The sequence below is a fragment of the Adiantum capillus-veneris genome, chromosome 2 (genome assembly GCF_014529385.1).
Source record: "Adiantum capillus-veneris isolate H3 chromosome 2, ASM1452938v2, whole genome shotgun sequence".
NCBI lineage: Eukaryota > Viridiplantae > Streptophyta > Polypodiopsida > Polypodiales > Pteridaceae > Adiantum > Adiantum capillus-veneris.
Genome location: NC_140932.1, coordinates 74,332,587 through 74,355,931, shown reverse-complemented (window position 1 = coordinate 74,355,931; position 23,345 = coordinate 74,332,587). Strand labels below are relative to the sequence as shown.

Genomic DNA, 23,345 nt, shown 5'->3' with positions numbered 1-23,345 from the left:
GACCACCAAGCTAGTGCACATAAGACATAGCATCAAGTGAGAAGGAAAAAAAAGTCCGAACCAAAAAAATTATTATTTTTTGTTTGAGTAGACTGACAATGTTAGTCAAAGTACTCAAAACCTGAACAACATGGTTGATGAGATCTAGCTTCCTGTTCTAATCAACATCTATAATCAAGCCAAGTTGCTTAGAACCTGTTGTCATCTCTTTTGCGGGATTAATGACCGACTCTGGTTCTTCTTATAGCTTTGTTGACAAGCTTCCTATCTCTTTGCCTATCTCACCATCAGACGGCCCGATAGGGGCACATTGTTTCTCTTACATCTCCTCCAACGGGAAACCCTTCTCTTCAATCGTCTCTAAACAGGACATGTCTTGTCATTTGACCTCATTTTTTGGCCTTGGGTCACCGACAGAGGACTTGACCTCTCTAGTAACTGGTCTCCAAGTTTTCCTAACCTTCGGGTTGCTATCTCGTGGCAGTCCTTGACAAAATGACCAATTCTGTGCCACTTATAGTAGGCATTCCGAAACGAGGAGAACGTTAAATCCTGTCAAAATTTGTCAAAACTACCCATGCTCAAATCCAAATACTTGTGAAGCGGCTTGCTAATGTTCCACAAAATATAGACTTTTATGTCCAAGCCCAATCTAACCCGTTGTAGTTTAGGGATGAATAGCACCCTGCCCACAATCACAGCAATAGAATACATATAGTCATTCAGCCAGAAAGAGGGAAGTCCTTGAACACAACCCACACCAGCTAGAAGTCCATAAACTCTTCATTTGTATAGAACTCGCACATCCAAGGCATAGTCCCCCCTAATGATCCCTCTCATAACCAACTCCTGCACAGTTTTCTCGGATGCACATTTTGCAACATAGAAGCCTTTTCCCACTGCCATGAATTGATAAATCTGATTCTTGTTCTTAGTCACTGTTGTTGCCCACTCCCATGATTATGAGTCTTCAACCACCGATCCATAAAATGCACCACCACATAGTGAACACAACAAACTTGTTCTTAGTCGTTGTTCTTAGTCGCTGGTGTTGCCCACTCCCACGATTATGAGTCGTCAACCGCCGATCCATAAAATATAGCACCACGTAGTGAAAATAAACTTGAAGGCTCTGTAACATTGCATTCGGGCTAAACTCACCATTGACACTTATCCGTCTTTAGCTTTGTTTTGGCTCTGCCTAATAGCCCCGTGCAAGATTTCCTATACCAATGTACGAGCACCAAAATGAGTGTCACATGTACAGAGATAGAGTTTTTGGTATGAGTCTTCATTAGCAAGTGTCCGTATGAGATCTCCTTTGAGTCGCATGCAAAAACAGCCCTATGCAAGATCACCTACTAATGAAGACTCATACCAAAAAATGTATCTTTGTCTCTCCCCCTTCGGCCTGACAAATGGGCACCTCTCTCTCTCTCTCTCTCTCTCTCTTCCAGGTTGCTCCACCTTCTATGCTTCTCTTTTCCCCTTAATGCTTTTTGTTGCATCTCATAAGATGCCATCTAATACACCCACTTTGCAAAATTGACACGGCCTACTAGCTCTTTATGTGAGCAAACCGAGAATCTATGGTTGGAGCTTATGTATAAGTTATACATCCCTCCTTTTTGGATATTTGAGGGTCATTGTACATTCTTTGTGGAGTTAATATAACATATCCACTCACAATGTATTGCTTGCTAGGGCTCGTGGAGCTCTACCGCTTTGCGTCTGTGACCTGCGAGGTTTGGGTGAGCCGGATGCTCAAGGTTGCTTGTGGGAGGGTGAGGGTGTGGCATCATTTTTTGGTCTCGGTGACACTGGGAAAAGGACGCTTGTCTAAGGGGCGGGGTCCGCCGCCTCAAGAGGGATCACCTGGCCACCCTGCCCATAGTCTTGTCAGCTTGGCCTTACCCTGCGCTCATTTTTGGAACTTCGGGATTGACCTACCGTGGTGGTTTGGGGGGGGGGGGGGGGGGGGGGTGGCCATGTCTTCTTTCGCGCTCTGCTCCCATACTTGAGTGGTGCCGGATGGGGGTCAGGTGACAGACGACCTTGGTCTAGTGGCAAAGCTCATCTCGATGGGGAATTTACTTGTTGGTGCTAGGCTCATCTCAAAAAGCTTGCAGTGGTGTGTGGTCGGTGTGGATCTTCTCTTGCTACGGTCTGTGATGTAGCTTCCTCTCGGTTGTGGAGTGGCATGTTTGGGCCAGTGATGGGGACGTCGTGCCCTACCCATTTTTGACTTGTTTGCAACTATCTTTGATGGGGGAAGGTCTATCATGTGGCAAGTGGGTTACTTTCTATGGAAGCCAACGTCGAGTAAGTGTTAGCTATCTCTTTTTGCTAGGTGGTTCCCATTTCAACTATGCTATCTAAATTATGGTGACTTATGGTTTTCGTGGCTGAGTTGGGGTGGCTCCCCTATCAGCTTGGACTCTTTCTGTTATTGGTATGGTCTGTTTTGTGGTGATTAGTTATGGTTGGTGCCATGGCTTGGCTGAGCATGGCCTATGATGTAATTTTTATGGTTTAAATTCAATACACTCACATATTGTGAGTTGTGAAAAAAGAAACCATCTCCACTCACAATTGTGCGTAGGCAGGACAAACGACTTAATTAGCAAGCATCTTCAAAGATGTCTCAGTGATTAAATAGGAAAAGAATTCCGGCACAAACATGACAAGTGGACGACACGGGGACAAACGTCAAGGAAGGAAGGCAGGAGCTATTGGACGGGGGCATGAGAAATTGTATGTGCCAATAATTTAAATAAGAAAAGGAAGTTTGTAGTAAATGGCCATTGACACTGGAGGCATAGTTTATGTGCAACGAGGCAGGGGAGTTGGCAAGCGGGGCAAGACTCACAAGGCTACAATGTTGTTGTTTTTTATATGTAATCACTCACATAGAGGGAAGCAAACCTTCTTTTGCAGCTATGGCTCAACCCATGCGATTCTCTAAGAATTCGATGTCTTGAGTTCAAGCATTATGAGATTTTGGAGGTCTTTTAAAGGGTTGTATTGAGGAGAGAGAAAAGGAGGCGCGTCCAATGAGCAGCAAGGCAACGTAGCATAGAAAATAGAAGAAATAAATCAAGAAATACAAAAAAAAAGACCAAACATGAGGTAACATTTTGTTTTTACGGGGTTTACGACATCCATATGTGGACCCGATGTAAACGGAGTTTGATAGTCGTAAAGGTACTGAAAGATAACTACAAAAATATATCATACTTCCGCCACCAAAAGCTCTTGCTCCATTACGCAATCGTTCAAAACTAAAATTCCCTCCATTGCAAGTAAGTTCAAGCTTTCTTTTTCCTCTCAAAAAGAGCCATGGCTTCTTCTTCTTCTTCTTCTTCTTCTCTCCCTAATAGCTCTAGGGGTTGTTGAACTCTCTCCCAAGCTAGCCTCACCATTAGTCTGCCAAGAAGGCTAAGCAGCACCATATGCTCTATCACCATCTCAAAATCCATCAATATAGATAGTCAATGGCAACATCAGACAATATCCAAAGGTTCTTGGGTTCTTATACAACCAAGAAGGAGGAAAAGATCCTCTACATCAAATCTATTTTGTTCAACATGGAAAGCACAAGTGCTAGATTTCAAAGTGGAGGTCGGCAAGAAAACTGTTAAGGAAGTTTTGGTTCGGCATGTCTACAGTCACTCTGACATGATTGCAAATGGTGGATATGTCTCACAGGTTACCATCCACGATGCAACTGTAGTGCTTTCTTAACCATCCTTCTGTATTCGTCCTTTCAGACCTTGCAGTCTCTTACTTTCTTTTCTTTTTGAAGAGGTAGAACTATATTAAATGAGGTAGATCTAGTTCTCTAAAGTATTCCTAAATTCTATTGAGTTTTCATACTAAGTGGTCTCTTACTATTGGTTATTGCAATTGCAGATGTCTATCCTTCATCATACAAGGAATGGGAGCCAGTTGAGTTATTGTAGGTCTCATATCTGTAATCCACGCTGCCATTGGTATTTTACAGTATGTTGGAAGAACTAGCAAGAGCCTTGCAGATGAGGGAATTTTTTTACGAGCACTTCTAGCAACTCAACCAGAGAAATCAAAAAGATACTTTGGTTAAACTCCCTCTCCCTACTAATTGGAGTTGTATTGACTGGCCAGTCCTGGACACCACAGTGTGTGAAGCTCTCCAAAGTAAGTTTTTTAGGGATATGTAGAAGCTCCTACAAAATTCTATACCCACCAAATTGGTGAAGATTGCTAATTTCTATCCTTTAAGTTTATTTGTGAAACTATTTCACACCTGCCACATACATGTTGCAAAAAGACAATGCTAGTATGTAGATCTCTAGACACTTGCTTTTGTGTGACAAGCTTCTTGATAGAGGGTGGTGTGTTAAAGAGGTGGATGGCATACATTGCGAGGTTGCACTAGATACTTTGGTGACCAAGTACATGATTGGCAGACAATCACTTCTCATCTTCTTCTGGTACAAGCGCTCTCAAATTGTTGTAGGCTGCTCTCAGTTTGTGACTATTGATCAAGAGTCGGCTGGCCTGGAGAACAATGTTGTCATAAATATGGAGGTATTGGACAAAGAGCTCAACCTTGTGACAGTGGTCACAATAAGGGAGAAATGCAACCTTCTGTAAATCCGGCATGACATATTGGACGAGATCGCAGACAAGGAGCCCTCAAAGTTCTATTTCTTACTAGGTGGATGCAAAGTAATGCAACGAAGGGTTGCCTATAGAGAGCTAACTGACTGAGTTCAAATTGTGCCAATGTAACTTGGAGGAATTCCAATGGGTGTAACTTCTTCTTTAATTAAAATTTATATTCATGACTTGCATTGCAACGTTTCTCTCAATTGAAATCTTTTATCTCAACTCTGCGATGATTTCGACCATTTGGTTGTAAGATGAAATTGTATGTCTATCTCTCTCCCTTTCAAGAACGTATATGTCATTTCTTTACATTTTGTATTACATATGTAGGGTTTGATGTCTATTCTCTCTCTCTCTCTCTCTCTCTCTCTCTCTCTCTCTCTCTCTCTCTCTCTCTCTCTCTCTCTCTCTCCCTCTATATATATATATATATATATATAACACGCAGACTTATATCCATGGCACCACATTGACAAGTACAAAGAATCATATTAATGAACATAGTTAGCACTTCGAAGAGTATTTGTAAGTACATATTCTGAAACAATCAATGGATTGTAATACAAATTCTGCAGATAAGGGATCAAAATGTCCTCTAAGTAGAAGTCATGCTCATGCCCTTCAAATGAGAGCGGGGAGAGAGTTGTGCCCAGTGGATTAAGCAATCCCTTGTGTGGTGTGTCGTCTATCAACAGAGTGTTGTCAACATCAAATGGGACATGGATTTGAAAAGTGTAGAGTGGTCCATAGCTAAAGAATTAGCTTCTAACATGCTATGCTCTCTTTTTGGGTCACGCATCGTTGACTGTTGATGATTTTCAGGCTCTATCAAAGGAACTGTGGGAGTGGTATGCTCTACTTGAGGGTTGGTGTTTTCTTCCTTAGCCCCTCCCTTGGCATTATCTTCTTCCTTTTGAGACCCTCCAAGAGCACAGGGAGTTCCAATATTTATTTTCTTCCTCACCCCCTCCATGTGCATGATCTGGCTCCTCTGTGCTCGCACCACCCTTGCCCTCATGCTGTATCTTCTCCCTGTCAAATTCTCCCACTACATGATTTCTCTTCTTATCGGTATGTTCCTCCTCTTCCTCTTGTCCCTTTTGAATAGTTTGCTGGTGTCCCTCAACAGTCGTTGTTATCTCTACAATATGGTCATCCAAAAAGGTGTCTTCTGCAACTTTGTTATAATTTCAACACAACACTGTATGCATTCCTTATTCCACATCAATCAAATTCTAATTTTGAATACTCACAATCTTAACTCTAGATGCGTTCCTTGAATTAAGTTTTGAATCCAGACAACTGGCTTGTCAAGCACGATACAAACCAGGCTCCATGATGTATATTTTTGGCCGACTTTGTGCAGGTAGTTGGCTCTAGATCAAACTATAAGACAATTACTGAAAGTTATTCTCTAACCTAATGACTGAATAAAAGTTGAGGAAGCTAGTGAAAGAGTCTTACTTTAGGCACATATAGACAATTGAATCACTATTTGAGCATATGTATCCTTCAATATATTTATGTCAACATAATCTAGTGCAAGTCTCCTTGAACTATCTGCTAGTGGTACATCTGCTATTAATCCTTCCTTCCTAGATGATAAGAATTCATTGCTGTTGACATCGATTTCATGATTTCATTCTCTCTCTCTCTCTCTCTCTCTCTCTCTCTCTCTCTCTCTCTCTCTCTCTCTCTCTCTCTCTCTCTCTCTCTCTCTCTCTCTCACACACACACACACACACACACACACACACACATTCTTTTGAGAGTAGCGCTATGGCACACGAGCAGCTTCCTAGAGTTTTCCCTGCGTGCCATAGTGCTACTTCCCTTTATCTCCCTTCCAAAATTTTCTTCTCCTCCCCTAGATTATCCACATATCTCTCTCTCTCTCTCTCTCTCTCTCTCTCTCTCTCTCTCTCTCTCTCTCTCTCTCTCTCTCATACCTCCAAGTATATGTAGCTTTTGAGTTACTGTGAAGGACGTCAAGACCTTCCTCTGAACAGTCTAATGTCCCTGAATGAGTTCTAGCCCTCTTTGGGATGGATCTGTGGTCTATGAGACTCTCTCTCTCTCTCTCTCTCTCTCTCTCTCTCTCTCTCTCTCTCTCTCTCTCTCTCTCTCTCTCTCTCTCTCTCTCTCTCTCTCTCTTCTGTAGGGTAAGGAGAAACTTTTTGTTTTTCTGCTTGTCTCTCTCTCTCTCTCTCTCTCTCTCTCTCTCTTTCGTGCGATGAAGGATAGTCTATGTCTCCCTCTCTCTTTTTCTCTCTGTTGTGGTACACTAAGCATTCCACAGGAATGTAGTACATGCATTAAAGTAAAAAAATTGATTTATCTATTAAAAACATACGGCACTTTAATGCCCACTATACATAATTAGACTTTTCACACGTGTAAGAAATGTATTCGTTAGAATACCGTGCATGGCAGCAACAGTTACATGATTGTTTAGATTATGAGAGAGAGAGAGAGAGAGAGAGAGAGAGATGCTTGATTGGAGGTACAACCTGCAGGGAAGATATTTAAATACCAAGCTAGAAGTGTGCTCCATGTACCATTGAAGTGTTCATCTTTGCAAGATAGCTATGCCAAACCTAGGAAAAGGTAACAAAAATTTATGCTTTTGTTAAAAAAATTTGCATGAGGATTATTTCTTATATGATAGATATGTATATGAGCTTTCTATTTTGTCCCACGACGCACGTGGATGCACATAGATTCTCGTGCGTGCTCTGTGGTACAAAATATTGAGAGAGATAGGAAGTTTGTATTTTCTTCCCACGGTGCGCATCAATGCGTTTACAGACCTTTGGTTGTCTTGCATGCGTCGTAGAGCATAGTAGAGGGAGGAAAAAGGTAGAGAGTGACTCAAAAGCCACACACACACACACACACACACACACACACACACATATAGAGAGAGAGCGAGAGAGAGAGAGAGAGAGATAAGGGTCAACAAGGTTAGTGGACCTATGGAAGGATGACATATATATGCAAATTGAGAGCTTCATGGTAATCCCCCCCGCCCCCCTAGCCCCACTCTCACTCTCACTCTCTAAATCATCCTTGTGTGTACAGTCATGGATTACTGAAAAGGATGACTATGTTCATCGTTGGACGAGAGAGTATTGTGGAAGGGATGCAACACTAGGACAATATCTTGCCAAACTTTGTAAGGCACCCATACTAGTCTTTCACAACGCAATGTCCCAAGAGGGAAATACTGCAATGTTCGTCTTCAAGACGCTCTCACACTTCCTAGGTGGACCAATGCTACCACAAAATGTAGACAAAGTTATCCTCGTTGACAAAAGTTTTGCGAGAGAATGTTTTGGATATTGTCCGGCTTACACAGGTGTTCATGCAGCTTATTATTACACATACATAGCAAAATGGCACTCTCTTTAGGGAAACAAAACCCAAATGAACCCTTGGATTACAGAAAACATTTAATGCTCCGATACAAGGGTGACGTGCCAAAAGATATCCCTAAACAATCATCAAGTTGAGAGACTTGTGACTTGTATAGGATCTATTAAATCATTAGGCATCTCTTGTACATGTTGTGACCTAAAATCAAATTCTCTTGGTCCACCTATGGTTAACATATTCCATTGTCTCTCTCCACTTTCTTTGCCCTTCATGACCACTTAAGTTGTTGCATGCCTCTGCTCATTTCCTTTTCCTTTGTTGCAAATGCTTAATTGCTTGTGTTGTTGGTGAACCATCCAATACATGTTTTTGTTGCAGACAATGAAGGATTCTGCAAAAAAACCATTGAAACAAATTTTTCAAATTGTTTGCCTTGTCTCAAGAGCCACCATGCTGTGTGTCTCTAAAATATGCTTTACTGGCCATCTAATCCAAGCCTTGGATGTTCCATATGCTTGGGTTTCCATACTTTTGAATGAAGTATGGCAAGTGATTGAAAATGATGTGCTGCAAATAAAATAATTTGTCAATCATTTTAAACATCCTCTTAGTCCTTTTTATTTAAATGGGTTCTTTAACAATACCATGTAATGAGTAATCTGAGTTTTAGTCCATGTTGTCTTAAATGCTTTCTTCAGTAGCTAAAGGTTCTCCTTTTACTTGTTGAGATCATTTTGTGACCAATCATCTTTTCACACATCTGAAATAGAGCATTGAGTGATCGCCACACATCACCCTTGGCATTGCGAGTTGTTGGTTCCTGGTCCTTCACTGCCACATGCAAATTTTTCCATTACTGAAACTCAATTTTGCTAACATAAGTGGACTGATATATCCTTCCACGCTTTGTTAGCTTCTTATCTTTCACGCTTGTTGGTAAGAAATGGCATGTTTTGACCCCACCAATGGACGGTTTGCATGGTACATCTTTATCATTTGTTGAACTTTTCTCGTCTCGCTCGATTTTCACATTGCCCCCATGGAGACCCATATCTGACAAAACTAGTTCAAGGGCATGTACAACGACCTACCGCTCAGTTGGATTCTTGATTTTCCAGGAAACCGGACGTACAAATGCACCAACTTCTCCACAATTTTACAAAGAGCATGCATTGTACAAATGTGGATAGTAACAAGTGGAATATACAAGGCTGGCAGAAATTAGGATCTTCATTGTGACGAGTAGGAGCCTTTCTCCACCACTTTGGGTCCATCATATTTGCAGGCTCCATGCAATACAACCATGGAGACTTTTCCATGGCACCCATTCCACAATTATACATACACTTCAATGTTTTGAGGTCACTTGCAAGATGCCATTGGACTTGAAAGTCTCCCCTCCCATCTACAGTCATCACCTGTCCTTGATTCATTTGTCTATCAATTTTATCAAAAATAGGGGTTTGATGGAACACCCAATATAAAATTCCATGGTCTTCTTTCTTTACATGCAAGATTAAATCCTTATGAGATGTGAAATTAAACCTAAATCAAATGAAAAGGGGGCTCTCCGGAGTTGAAGAGTAGATGGAAATGGATTACCTAAAAAGCACCAAGCCACCATATGTTTGTTTCTGATTGTACACTGAAGTATGAAGGATCATTAGTAGGGCATTTTGAAAGAGCTCTATTCATCAATGTTATTGTGACTCGTTGTAGACTTTTCTCTTTAAGAATCTCATACTCGTCTAGCTTCAAAACAAATGCAAACTTCCATCAGTTTATTCAAATGTTACATTGTAGAACTCAACCATTCTAGTTTGCAACAAAGTGAGTCCATGAAGATATTGTTGTACTCATCATAAGTTGCAGTTGTTCCTTGAGATCTATAAATACCATCAATATGAAATGGACATCCAATGAAGTCTATCTGTGCATGCTTCAGTTGAAGTCTCTCTTTCCAAACACTTGCAGTTGTTCAAAAACAAAATGACATGGCAGTCAACATCTCTTGTATTATTTGAGTGATGGTCACGAGGAGGTTCCAACATCTACTAATGACAAGGAAATACCTCGAGGCAATTTGGAGGTCAGTGCGGTAGCCTTGGGCTTCAACTATGGATGAAGGTAGTACTTTAATGCAAGGAGGGTAAAGATAACGGGTTGCAAGTGGGTGCTAGGTATATGAAAAGGCCAAAAAATAAGATTCAACACCTTTTCTTGTTTAGAAAATGACTCACACAGTCGGGATTTTCAAGAGCTCCCTCAAGAGGCATTGAAGGTTTCTTTTGTCCACTAGGCCACACACTTGCACTGATTCAAGAAAGGCACATACACACTAACCCACACACATATGATTAATCAAGGGTGATTACATAGGAAAAACTTTATCAAAATGTCCTTTCTCAATTCTTGAGCCAGATACAACATAAATAAATTGGTGCACTTAAAAGCTTGTGAAAGTGCCTATGCACACACATGCATATTAATTCAAATAGTCCTCTCAAGCGACATAATTTGGCTCAAGAAAAGAGGAAAGAGCAAGAAACAAATCACACAATCAACAAGCAAGAAAAGAGAAAAAGAAAGGCACAAGTTCTAATGCTTGATTCCAAAATTAGCTCTAATCACTTGGTTAGGGAAGTGACCTTGTAGACATACCCAAATCCAAACAGAAAGAGATAATTAGGATTGAGCTTAATTTTCCTCCTCCTAAAGAGTTATGAGTCAATTTAGTGCTTAAAGAGAGGGCACTAAATCTAGCATAGAGATGTTAATCGATCCAATTACGAAATGTGAATTGTGCATTTGCTTAGATATCACATGTAAAGCTTATGGTGGATAAACCAAAAAGGCATTTATGGCTGCACCATAGCCAATATAATTAAGAGTAGACTAGAGAAAAAACTCATTGTTGTAAATCAAATTCTTAATAGGCTGATGATATGTCCATCCTATAATGACATTTTTTAACTAGTTATGGTTATCAAAAAGTATATAATTAAGAGTAAAAACTCATTGTTGTAAATCAAATTCTTAATAGGCTGATGATATATCCATCCTATCATGACATTTTTTAACAAGTTATGGTTATCAAAAAGTATACTAAAACATTCACAAAAGATAGATTCGGGTGAAAACAAATCAAAGAGTTCTTTGTGGTATAAACAGTGTACATAGATACGCTCTACCACCGAAAATTTGTTGGAAATACTCTTTCTCCCACAAGGGCCAAAAATTACCCACATATCAAAATGAGTTACATGTCAAGGAGATGTCAAATAGGAGTGTTCCTTCCTCTACCTCTAGTGAAACTACAAGACTTTCCTCTATTAAAGCTAGTAGAAGTGCCAGGTGTTAAGAAGGATGTAAAAGAGTTGTTGGGGGTAGATAGTGAATTAGGTCTTTTGAGAAATGGAGAATCGTCATCCTCAATGCAAGGTTTGAGTAATCCAATAGTAATTTTGACACCCTTGTAGTTGGCATAGGTGGTGAGGTTATAGGTATGTGCCGCGCTCATAAAATTTAAGCTCTTCAAGAATGTCAAGCATCAAGCTTTGAAAGGCATTGAAAGCAATCTGAGCAACTACAAGGGATTTAGCTTGCCCGCCAAGCCATGAGCAAATTAGAGATAAATGGAAGTCTACAAGTTTTTCAGGAAAAATTTGTTGTAAATGATTGAGAATGTACCAAATAGCATGATCAAACCACATTATGCTAGAATCACAGAAAGCCTTTGGGCCGAGGAATTTGCAAGCACATTTTAAGTAAGGTCGACAAACATTCCAGATAGATTCTACGTAAAAGTCGAGATTGCTCTTGGCAAACTCCATATTTCCTTTTGTGTGAATGTAAAGGCTAGTATTAGAGGCACATTTAGTCTGATCAATAAAATTGAGGTCAAAAGGGGTCTTAATGAGCTCCCCTTGTCCAAAATTGTCTGTCTCTTAATATTTTGAGTCTGCAGTCTTCAACAGTAGATGCAGGTAGATTGGCAAGATAGACCCAATTTTCATTGAGTATGGGTGTTGAAAAAGCTTTGTTGGGAAGAATCCACAGGCTGATGATCCACTCCAAAATATTCTTCTTCAATTTGCATGATCGTAGCAAAGGGAAAACTTTGGAGACTTTTGGAACCATCTCTAAAAGGGTAGAGTCTGAGGGTACACAGATTATTTTGGAATTCTTTAACAATATCGACGAAACCTATCAGTTGTTATCCACGTCCTACTTAACACCATTTTAAACTTATACCAACTACCCAAAAAAAATTTGTGGGTATCTCAAGATAATGAAGATGTCTTTTTTTTTTGTACTCAAAAGTTATTGCTCTTTTGATTAAGTGCAAGGTGTGTGTTTTTTTACCTTCTTTTAAATTCGTTTTAACTTGTGATCTCATAAGGTCATCACTCCTTAAGATCCAAGTCAAATTATAAGTTATAAATAAAGTAAAAAGTTATCCCAAGGAATTTGTGTTTATGAAGTTTATGCAAAGTTACTTTTAGTTTTTCGATGTTTACACAATGTATCTCAGTTATGACCTCTCAAACCAAGGTAGTGCAAGCAAGGTAGCTTGTGATTTTGAGTACTCAATGACCGTCAAAGTCAATCTTTTTTATCAGGCAAACATTGGGCCTCATTATTGTGAGAACTTGCAGAATTATACTAGCAGTAGCGAGTTTTATCAGAAAAAAACTACCCAGTTTTGTCATTACTCAAATAAGAAGTAATCCGGCTACCTTTTCATACCTTAAACTCGGATTTGATTTTATGCAATATAGTCGAAACATACAAGCTGGTAATCATTATTTTGAGTATTTTTACAAGCCAATAAGAATTTGTAACTGGTTTGTAGTTTAAGAATCATAATATTTCCTAATCACAATGAAAAAAAAACAAAATTGGCTAAGCCAAAAAACATATGTTATAGTGATATGAAGAACCTTTCTATAAGGAGGAAGAAGAAGAAGAAGAAGAAGAAGGGAATGTCAATACTAACTATTATAAGGATGTATTGTAATGGGTTTAGACACTTCCCCACACCCAAAGTTTGATGTTAAGACCTACCCTTTTGGATAAGATTCATCTTATGTATTATACTCTTCGATTAGAATCTGTGCGTTTCGTGTAAGCTCCAGCTTATGAGGGCGTCTATTGGGGTAAGCCTTTTTCTTACACTCAATATGTGACCAACTCCTAAAGCCAAGCATATTGCACCCTTATATTCATACATGCACCCTACTACATAGATTTCCCTAATATATGTTTTTTTTACTATATCCACATGCTACACAGTTACAATCACATGCTTTTTGGTGTAGCCCATATGCTACTTGACCTTTTTCTGCATGTGGTGCGTATCACTTTCCAGCATTTATTACCACCTTCCATTTTGAGCCTATATAAGGCCACAATGCTTAACTTATAATTAGCTCTCTTATCCTCATCAATCAAGCAAGTCCATTTTCATTTCATTGAGTAGATTCTCTCTAATCTTGTCATGATAATTAATTTCTAATCTTCTAAAAGTATTTTCCATCTTATTTAACCTTTCAAGTCTAGGAAAAATAAAAGAAAACAAGTGAACTTGATGTAAGTGCTTATAGACTAATTCAATCAAAGACTAGGGACCAAAAGGAGAGAAGTCCAGAAAAGATCAAGGGTAATTTTTATTTAGTTATCTCAGCCATAGGTACACGTCAAGGAACAATGAATATATCCCGAACAGCTTTGATCAATGGTACAAGACAAAGGAGATTACCTAGAGAGATTTGAAGGAATTTAGAAAATAGAAAGTAGATGTGCTAAGTTCAAGTAATTAAAATAACTCTTTAAACTCCAAGTATGAAGTTGGAAGCCTTTCAATAAATTTCTAACTTGCCACATATAGTGAGATTTAGAAGATTTTGGGATCAACTCTAAATTTGGCATGTTTTGGGATCAACTTGGTGGGACCTCCAAAGCATTAAGCTAAGGTTTTGCACAAGAGGGGAAACTCCAAAGGCCAAGGGTGAGTTTTACTTTTACCAAAGTCCATCTTAATTTAGCAGGTCCTAAATTAACTAATAGGCTCTAGCTCGGGTAAGCTTCATAAAGCCTCTAAAGGATTGTGCAAAGATTTCGCACCTGACCTAGTTAAATTAAAGGGTAAGTTTATGGTTTTAATAAGTGAAAAGAAAAGGCTAAAGTTTAAGGTGAAATCAGCCCCTTCCTTCTCTTTTAAGCTTGGCTAGACCACATGTCCAAAGTAACACTTGCTTGCTTCATGTGAAGTTAACAAGTGCGTGTGTGATGTGTATACTTGCCAAAAGAAGTCCAAGTGAAAGGAGGTAAGTTTTTCAAGTTTAGTAAGTGAGGACAAGTTTGTGAGAATATATGAGTTGCACTTTTAAGTGTTTACTTCTCATTGGACCAAGTTTTAGGCATTACATTTGAAGAATATTAGCAAGTCTACATGAGACAAAAGGGAGAGGCTCGTTGGATTTTGCTCTCTCTCTCTCTTCTTCATTCTCATAGTCTCAAGTGCCAAGAGTGGTCAAGAAATCTCTCTCTCATGGGAGCTCTAAAGACGGACTCTATGCTCAAGAGCTTGGCTATGGATGCTTTCAAGAGCTCTAAACACAAATTAGATGATACCAAGATTGATATTTTTTCAATTAGATTTGGACTGTCAATTTAAGAAAGTTTGATATTTGAAGCTTCTTAGGGGTTAAAGACACCCAAGGCCGAGTCGTTGGACGCTTCTCAGCAAATCACAAGTTGGCACATAAGCAAGATTCCAAGTATATATTAAATTTTTGTCTCTAAATCGGGGGGGGCATATGACTCTTGAAAGGCGCCTATCTCACAACTAGCTCCCTTACTCTAAGTGGGATCGTGTAACTTTGTTACCCCTTCCATTATGTGAGCAAATATTGGACTTTGTAAACTATATAAACTAGTCACCGCTATAAAATTTAGGAAAAATTACCAAAATACCCCTCTAATTTGTGGAAATTTCCAAAATACCCTTCAAATTTCAAAAAATTCCCAAAATACCCCTTGTATCTATTTTGGTTGGATTGTTCAAGATTTTTTAATCTTTGCTCCTTTTTAACAATTGAGAACTGCTTTGCGTGCTTAGCATGTAATTTGTCACAAATTACCTCGCAAAAAAAGGCAATTATGTCTAATGATAATGAAGTAATTCATCTCCAAAGCCTACATAATCAACTCAAATTTTGGATTTAGCATCTTTTATTGATAAGCCATGAGTCTTCTTATGAAACGCTATTAATCTTTGGAGAAATTAAATTTCACAACCAAGGGTATTTTGGGAAAATTTGAAGGGCATTTTGGGAATTTATGACAAAATATTGGGGGAATTTTTGAAATTTGAAGGGTATTTTGGGAATTTCCACAAATTAGAGGGGTACTTTGGTAATTTTCCCTAAAATTTAATTGTATCACAGTGTCCAAAAGCCTCTTAAGAAAAGCATTAGGCCTACTATTTTTATCCCTATCCAACTTTTTATCGATTTCTTCTTTGATGAAGAAATAATTGGAATCACTCAACAATGTTTATTTGCAATCCAAATAGACCATGAGACTTTTTGGATAAATGGGTGGAATTACAAACAAGAGGGTGGCATCTTTTTAGCACTAGAGGAGTCGTCAACTCATTATTATCTTATTGAACCTTCTACTCTATCAAATATCATCTTGATTTGTAAGGCCTTGTTCTTCTTGATAAAAGTATGAAGGATTTAGAGAATAAACCTCATAAGGAAAACTGATTACGATGTTAAACATGTCTTCTTTTCAAATTAAACAAGCTTATATACATGGAGGTTGAAGTCTTTTTGAAAGATTTCCCATCCAAAATAGACACAAAACAGGTAAGCACATTTTAACTTGGATTTTGCTTTATAGATTAGTTATATTATAACATTAGCAATAGATCTCTTTTGCAGGTTCTACAACATAAGGGGGAAAACCCCTCTTGCAATTGATATCTCTTACCACATTAATTATTTGTTTCGCCTTTGAACAAGGACAATTCACTAATTGATTAGCCTCTGAACAAGGAAAGACACACCATTGTAGCTTAAAAGAAAATGTCAACAAGATATAAAACATTTCTTCCATTGCCTCATTCTCTTTGACAAAATTGAATCATGCCTATTACAAACACAATGTTTATATCATCAAATGTGTAAATACTCATAGCATTGGCCCGTGCACAGTGATGGTTTTCGGTCAAGAAGGGAAGGTCGAAGTCAATAAATTTGCAAAATAATTTTGATGTCAACAATGCAATTCCAAATAAGAGCTTGGCCTAGAAATTCAACCAATTTTCCATCCATTGCTTAATAATCACTCACTATGGACCATACCCGTATTCATAGGCAAACCAATACAAGGTCGATGCCACAGGGGAAGCTCTAAATTGAAAGATTCCCTCAGCTTAGCTAGCTATCTACAAGCCATTCTTAAAAAAACATGTCAATTTAGTCAAGCCATCCAACATAAATAGTTGGCTATGACCTTGTAATGATTAGCTCAATCATAATCCTACACATGGTAGCTTCACACCATTGGCTTTCAACCAAGTACAATGACCAATATGTGAATCTCATACTAAGTTGAATTCCAATTGCAACACCACTCAGCAATAGGATAAAAATAACCTCTATATCTCGTGACGAAACTATAAGAGGTCAAGTTAAGATTAAATATACCTGGCTTACCAAGAAGATTTATAAAATTACAAATTTGATAAGCCCAAGCCAAATTATGGTGGTCATGCTCATGTGGGCATGCTCACCCACAAGCAAGCTTCAATGCCCACTCACATCCATGTTATTTTCCATAGAGAAAATTTGAAATATACATACTTCAGATATTCATAATGTATAAATGATATATTTGTTCTCCCTCTAAATTTGTCCTCACTTTCTCTCTCTCCAACACACACACACACACTCACAAAAAAAACGGAGCTTGCTTCTTTTGAGAGAGCAACTCATATGAACTCGATATCATTCTTAAGAGTTGAGAAATCAGCTGACATCAAAAAAATCTCACCCCCTCCACACAGTCCTTCCTTCAGGAGCCCACAAAACAATCTAACACAAACTCGAACCGACTCAACTCAACTAGAGTGGAAAATGTTCCCAAGCATGAACCTTTGGAGTTAATTAAACTTTATGTCCATTAAATGCCTTGGAGCTATGCTCTACTGTCAGTCACTACACATGCAATTTGCTTGTGGTAATCATCACTGGAGTGCAGTGGTTCATTCACCTCTGTCGTCCGCTTAGAGAAGCTCAGAATGAGGTTCAGATCTTTGTAGGGCATGCCTCCTAGGGCACTTCTGCTGTGCTGAAATTCCTGCTATAAATGAAACCCAATTTCAACATGTAATCTGCATTACAGATCAAAAACCAAAATCTGTCAAATGTATTGACTGGCATAAAGCATGTGACAAATCTCGTCGTACTTTGTACGCTACAAAATTGTGTATGAGTTGGTCTGTATTAACCAAGCACCTACCAATACAAGGCAAAACAAATGAACCAAAAGGGAAGAAGCCAACCACCACCACCACCCTGGATTCCATCTCTTGCTAGCTACACTAGACCAACATAAGCCTGTCGAAAAGGTAAAACAAAAGTGTTTTTAAATGGAGCTTCCCTGCCAACAGGAGCGCAGCCTAGTGGTTAATGTTGATGTGTAAAGACCCAAATTCGATACCCAGTGGCATCTTTCGAATTTCACTTGTACCTCAAAAATGGAGATTCCCTGCTTATCTTGCTCGCATATACGTTTGCCAGGACCATGAAATTCAACCAAAATACATAACAGGAAGCATTGATTTCTGTTGCCAAACAAGCTCACATATTAGATGTTTCTCTGCAGCCTTTTGTGGGATAGTCTATTGCTTGCAATCCCTGTCCAAACGCATATAAAAGAACCTGCTTGAGTGCTTAGAAGCTATATACAAGAGTTTACAGCTTTGGTGGACCTAACCTTCATGATAGAGTGCTCACTATTCAAATGGCACCCCACTCAAAGCCACTTCATACACACTTTGCAATTCGCTATCTGTATCAGACACGGTCTCACAAGCCACCAAATCATTCAGTAGCTTTCCATCCAGTCTACATGGAAAGAGGTTCCCCTCACTGAAGTCGCTCTTTCTACGACTATTCATCTCTTTTTTCTGCATTTCCTCCCCAACTATCACAGCCATGATCCCAGTGTATGCTTTTTGAATCAGCTGAAACAATTTAAAACCTAAGCTTCTTGCTTCGTCCTTGACATAATCCATGTCACGCTCATCGACAAACTCGCAGCGATCTACAAAGTTAGCAGCCTTGTCCGGCCTATGTCGCAACGACAGTAACAAATATGCCCTTTCGACATCAGTCCTGGAGCAACCTCTTGAGACACCTAACAAAGTGTGGTAGTCCAACGTGCAGCTACCTCCATCTACAACTAACCTTCCTTTCACCGCAGCAAGTTTACTACTTATGAAGTTGAAGCATCCCTGCAAATCTGTGTCTTTGGTACTCTGCGAAGAAACCCAACACTGCTCTCTCGATTCCTGGCTTTGAAGTAGGGTTGAATAGAGAGACTTGACTTGCTGAAGGTCGAATGCACACTCAGAAAGACAACCGATCATCTCAAAGAGCGTCGCTCTGATGCTAAAGCCCTCTACACATAAAGGGTTTAACGTCAGGGTCCTGTTACAATCTGCTATAGCATCGATGATTTTACCATCCGCTTGATGAGCTTTAGCTCGAAGCAAGTAGCAATCAGCAACAAAGCCTTGAGGGGTCCCTCTCCTCCCATCGAGCAGCTTTGAGCAGTGTTTCGCTGATTCAGTGTATCGTCCAGCTTCAAAAGCAGCAATCGCTACCATGCGTCTCCTCAGAAGTTGCTTCACATTACAAAGTAGATGGCTCACCACTTCATACTCTGCATGAAGGTTAGCATCGCCACCAAATCCATCATCATGCAAGCGATTGCTGCGTTGTCTGAATACAGAAGAAGCCACCCGTTTCCCATTCGACAAGAGGACTACGGCATCCTCCATCATGCCCAGGTGACAACAAGCTTGACCAAGTACCAGCCACTTCCACTGCTCCCGATCATTGCGCCTGGAAACACTACCACTGTAGAGCTTTTTCTTGAACTTGAAGACAGGAAAACATTGAGAGAAACCTCTGCTTTTGAGGCGGAAAACATCAAGGGCTGTGTCGGAAGGATGATCAGAGAGTAACTTCAGCTTCTCTACCGGATTCTCGGCAGCTGAGGCCTGCTGTTTGAAGCTTGGGATGAAGTCATGCAGCATGCAGGCCACGTCCTTGAAGCGTCGCAAGCAGAGTAAAGCCCTCGCCTTGAGCTCCAGTGCCTTGTCCCATTGAGGAAAGAGCTTAAGAGCAGCATCCAGAAGGCTTAGGGCTGAATGAATGTCTGCCGGATCCTGGCTAGAGAGAAGGTGCTTAGCATGCACAATGTACTTCTCTGCGAGCTGAAGATCAACCAGAAATACAGACAAAAGAGAATCAGACCTCGCTAATGTCAAAAATGTACCTGAAAGAAACACAGAATTCGTACTCTACACGCATCACACATCAACAGATCCATGAAAACTTGAAAATTCTCGGAGCACAGCAGAAAAGAAGCCCTAAAAGACCCTAAATCCACCCACGGGTTGTCCCTCTAGCATGGTTTGAGAAGCTCGAGTACTAACAAATAATAAGTTCGAGCATGGAGGCTGATAAGCTCACCTTTCTGCTGCTAAACCAGAGATGGCGGTGCAAAGGGACCAGAGACCGCATTCCAGCAAAGTCTTTACTCCAGGACAGCGTGGAGGATGCAAGAGCGTGTATGTGGGTGAGTGAGAGTGTACGTGCGTGTGTCTGCGCGCTTGCGGGCTGAGAAATCAGTGGTTGTGTAGGTATGGGTACCTGTGTGTGTGTGTGTATGTGTGTGTGAGTGAGAGAGAGCGAGAGAGAGAGAGGAGAGTGCGTGAAGAGAGGGGGGGAGCGAGACCGTCACCTCAGATTATCACAGAGACGTTTGCGTGTAAGGAGTGTGTATTTGTGTGTGAGCGCGCGCTCCAGATAAGAAAGAAGGGCTGATAGCCTAGGAGCAAGCAAAAGTAGTGTCGAAGGAGCAAAGTTGGCTAGTTCTGGCTCTCTGGGGAGGTGTGTGTGACAGAACATGAGAGAGAGAGGGGATATGGCTTAATTTCAGACCATGGTGTCTTTGCTGGCTTGTGCCTTTAAGCGCCGAAAATCAAGGCCACCCCCATAGTCCCATTGTTCGCATTTTGCAAGTCTTCTTCGTGCGAGCGTCACATGGGAGAATCCCACACACACACACACAAGCTGCCATTTGCCACCACTTCCAATTAGAGTTTTCACTTGCCAATTCTAGGACTCAATACATGACACCTCAATTTTAGAGGGGATCTGTATTGGAAAATCGGCCTCTCTTGTCATGGAATGTGATGTGATTTAAACTAAGAGCCCCATCACACCTACGGGTTGTGGGGGTTGCAACACTTGTATCTATTCCAAAGTTGTTGTCAGACAAAAAAGAGTGAGCGCTTACATGGGATATGATTTGCGTTGCAGCCACTATAAGATTTTTGAAAATAGTGAATATTTTTTCAACACTTCGAGTGGCTCGCTTGCATGCAGCTGATAAAAAGCCTTCTTTTAGTATTGAACGTGCATGATAAATGGCACTTGTCAAGAGATAGTCAGCCGTTGTTTCAGAGTTACAATGCAACAAATGTTGACGTTGAAGCCCCTGTAAGTACCCTGCGGGATGGGGCTCCTGACATTCCGAACTTGCATGTGAATTAAGAGCGAGGTCGCCCCAGTGGGAGTGGGGGATTGCAATGAAGGAGAATACTCAATTTAGACATTTCTAAAACATGTGCTTCATTATCCAACCCCTCTTAGAGTTTTGCTAGAACTTTGAAAAGAATAGGTGTTAAGTTATACTTTAGGAGACGTTGTCGTCTCCTCATTTGCACTAGGGAGATATTGGCCAATCAGAAATTCGAAACAGAGCGAAGTTCGAATTTCTCTCCTTGGAAATCCGCATGCCCTTCACTTTCTCAAATCCACTAGGAGGTTTTTCCAATTTTCCTCAACAACCCCATACCCCCACTCGCGTTGGGCGTGACTCGGCTCTAAGTGTGAACTTTGTAAGGTATGTGCACTACATCTTGGTCGTGTAAACTAAACGTGAACTTGGTGTAAACTCGATGTGAATCGGTGTGAACTAGGATCATGGGCATGCCAAAACTACTTAATATAATGCTACCTTTTTTGTTACACAAGAAAACTCGTGCGTTAGCGTAATGGTAAGACATTCATCACGTTACGGGGAGGTCATGAGGTTAAACCTTGCCAATCGATACTTTTTCCCCAAATAGTTCAGAGGGTCCATGATCAACAATGATTTGGGATCGTAGATCCCCTCCAAAAAAGGATGTGTCAAATAGTGTCAAGCCTCCCCTTCCCTCTCAACACTAAGTCCCACAGGGTCTTAAATGGACCTCCCAAGATGGGATCGATTGCCGTCCTCAGATTTGCACCCGAGACCTACATTCTGGCATAAAGTAAACGTCTGCAGGTAGAAGTCTAGGATACAAAAACTCAACTCAGACACGCCCCTTTAAAATCTAACGGTCGGATTTACCTTGCATCTTGCCGCCTCACTTTGTTGTCGTAGATCCCATCATCCAAGTTTCATTAACTACCCCGTGCCCTTTAGTGTTGAGCCCCCCCCCCCCCCCCCCCCCCAAAAAAAAAAACGACACTAGTAGGGGAGATGGGATCTTCGTCGGAGGGAAGGCGGACACAGGCGGGGGGAATCTGCATCGTTGGGTGATTGTTAACCCTCACGGCTCACGGACACCCCATCACCTACGACGGACGTGTATTATGTATTTGGTAGAGTCAGGTACCGGGCTTGTCGGACCAATAGGAAAAGGGTAAGAGTGATCGCCGATGAGAGGCGCACTCTAACTGGAACATTCAAGGGATTAGTTGGTTAAGCATGGGCGCCCAAGTGTGAATGGGGTGAGCTCATATAAAAGCCAACTAAACCTAAAATTCACTCATTCTCTCATTTGTGCAATAGAAGTGTGTTGTTGCTCCATCTCCATCTCCATCTTCTTCTTCTTCACCTCCTTGTGTGTGTGTATGTGTGTGTGTGTGTGAGAGAGAGAGAGAGAGAGTGCGATCAAGCATTGCGGCGGCACGACGGCGTTGAAGCGGTTGAGCGCGACGTAGCGGCGTCTCCTTCTTCTTCGCGGCGAGGAATCCTCCACGGCAGAAGCATAGAGCGGTGAGTGACACACCATTGCCCTCTTTTGAGCTTACTAGTTAAGCTAGTTGTGTGCTTGGAGCCGTCTATGGCTTGCACACGGTGTAACGGCAAGTCCCTTGCTTCGACAGTGCGGCACGGAGCGCACATTTTTGGCGCCGTTGCCGGGGAATCGCCCTGCACTAAGCCTAAGAGGCACTTTGTGCTTCTCCTACGAGTTGTTTGTAGTAGGAAAGAAGAGGAAGAGGAATGAGTTGTTTTTCTGTAAGTTGTTAATTTCTGTGTTGTCTGCAAGTTCTGTGATTTCTGCATAATGTTGTGTTTTTTGTTTGCACACAGTCTTTGCACAATTAGTAGTCATTAGCTTGTTTGCAGTGAATGAATAAGTAGGAAGGCAGTTAGCAATTTCTGTTTGCACACAGTCTACACACAGTTTTCTGTCAAGGTTTGGCTGCACACAATGTTTGCACAGCAAGGTAGTGAGAGAGGAAGTAGGTGGACAGTTAGCTCACTGTCAGCAAGCAGTTAACAGATTAGTTAGTAGATTAGTTAGTGGTTAGCAACACTGTTAGTAAGTAGATAAGGAAGTGAGCTGTTGACTGGGAGGTTAGGTAGGTGACAGTGTGTGTGGCCAAGAAAGGGTCACCAAAACCGCGCGCAGTCGTCGCCAAAAATATTTTTTTTTTTTTTATTTTTTTTTTTTTATTTAAGCGTGAGTGACTGGGGGGCTACACTAAAATTTTGATCAGGATCGAGATCGGGATCCCAAGCCTAGGCCTCAGTCCTTAGTCTTACGATATATACAAGACTCACTCTTATATATATACCCTACCCCCTCAAGAGGGAATGAGAGCATGTGGGGCAAGTCCTCCACTCTCCTCCCTTCTCTTCCCACTTGCACCCTTAGACTTTCTAATTTGGGCCTAGTTCCCTACTAGAAATTGACGGTTTTAGGGATTCCGAGGGCATAAAGTGACCAAACG

The 23,345-nt window shown here is 40.7% G+C and overlaps 1 protein-coding gene across 4 annotated transcripts; it reads right to left on the bottom strand.

Annotated features, from left to right (window-relative positions):
- Positions 1-17,182: 17,182 nt before the first annotated feature.
- Positions 17,183-20,273, bottom strand: LOC147462986 (uncharacterized). Of its 4 annotated transcripts, XR_015184818.1 has the most exons (4): positions 19,803-20,273; positions 17,791-19,543; positions 17,560-17,657; positions 17,183-17,431 (listed from the first exon to the last, which is right to left on the bottom strand). XR_015184818.1 is itself a non-coding variant. In XM_086486550.1 (2 exons), the coding sequence occupies exons 1-2, from the start codon at positions 19,851-19,853 to the stop codon at positions 18,056-18,058; spliced, it is 1,539 nt and encodes a 512-aa protein (XP_086342676.1). In that variant the 5' UTR covers positions 19,854-20,273; the 3' UTR covers positions 17,183-18,055. The 4 variants fall into 4 exon arrangements, 1 of the variants encoding a protein (XP_086342676.1); XR_015184816.1 differs by having other exon boundaries at positions 17,560-19,543; XR_015184817.1 differs by having other exon boundaries at positions 17,183-17,657.
- Positions 20,274-23,345: the final 3,072 nt, after the last annotated feature.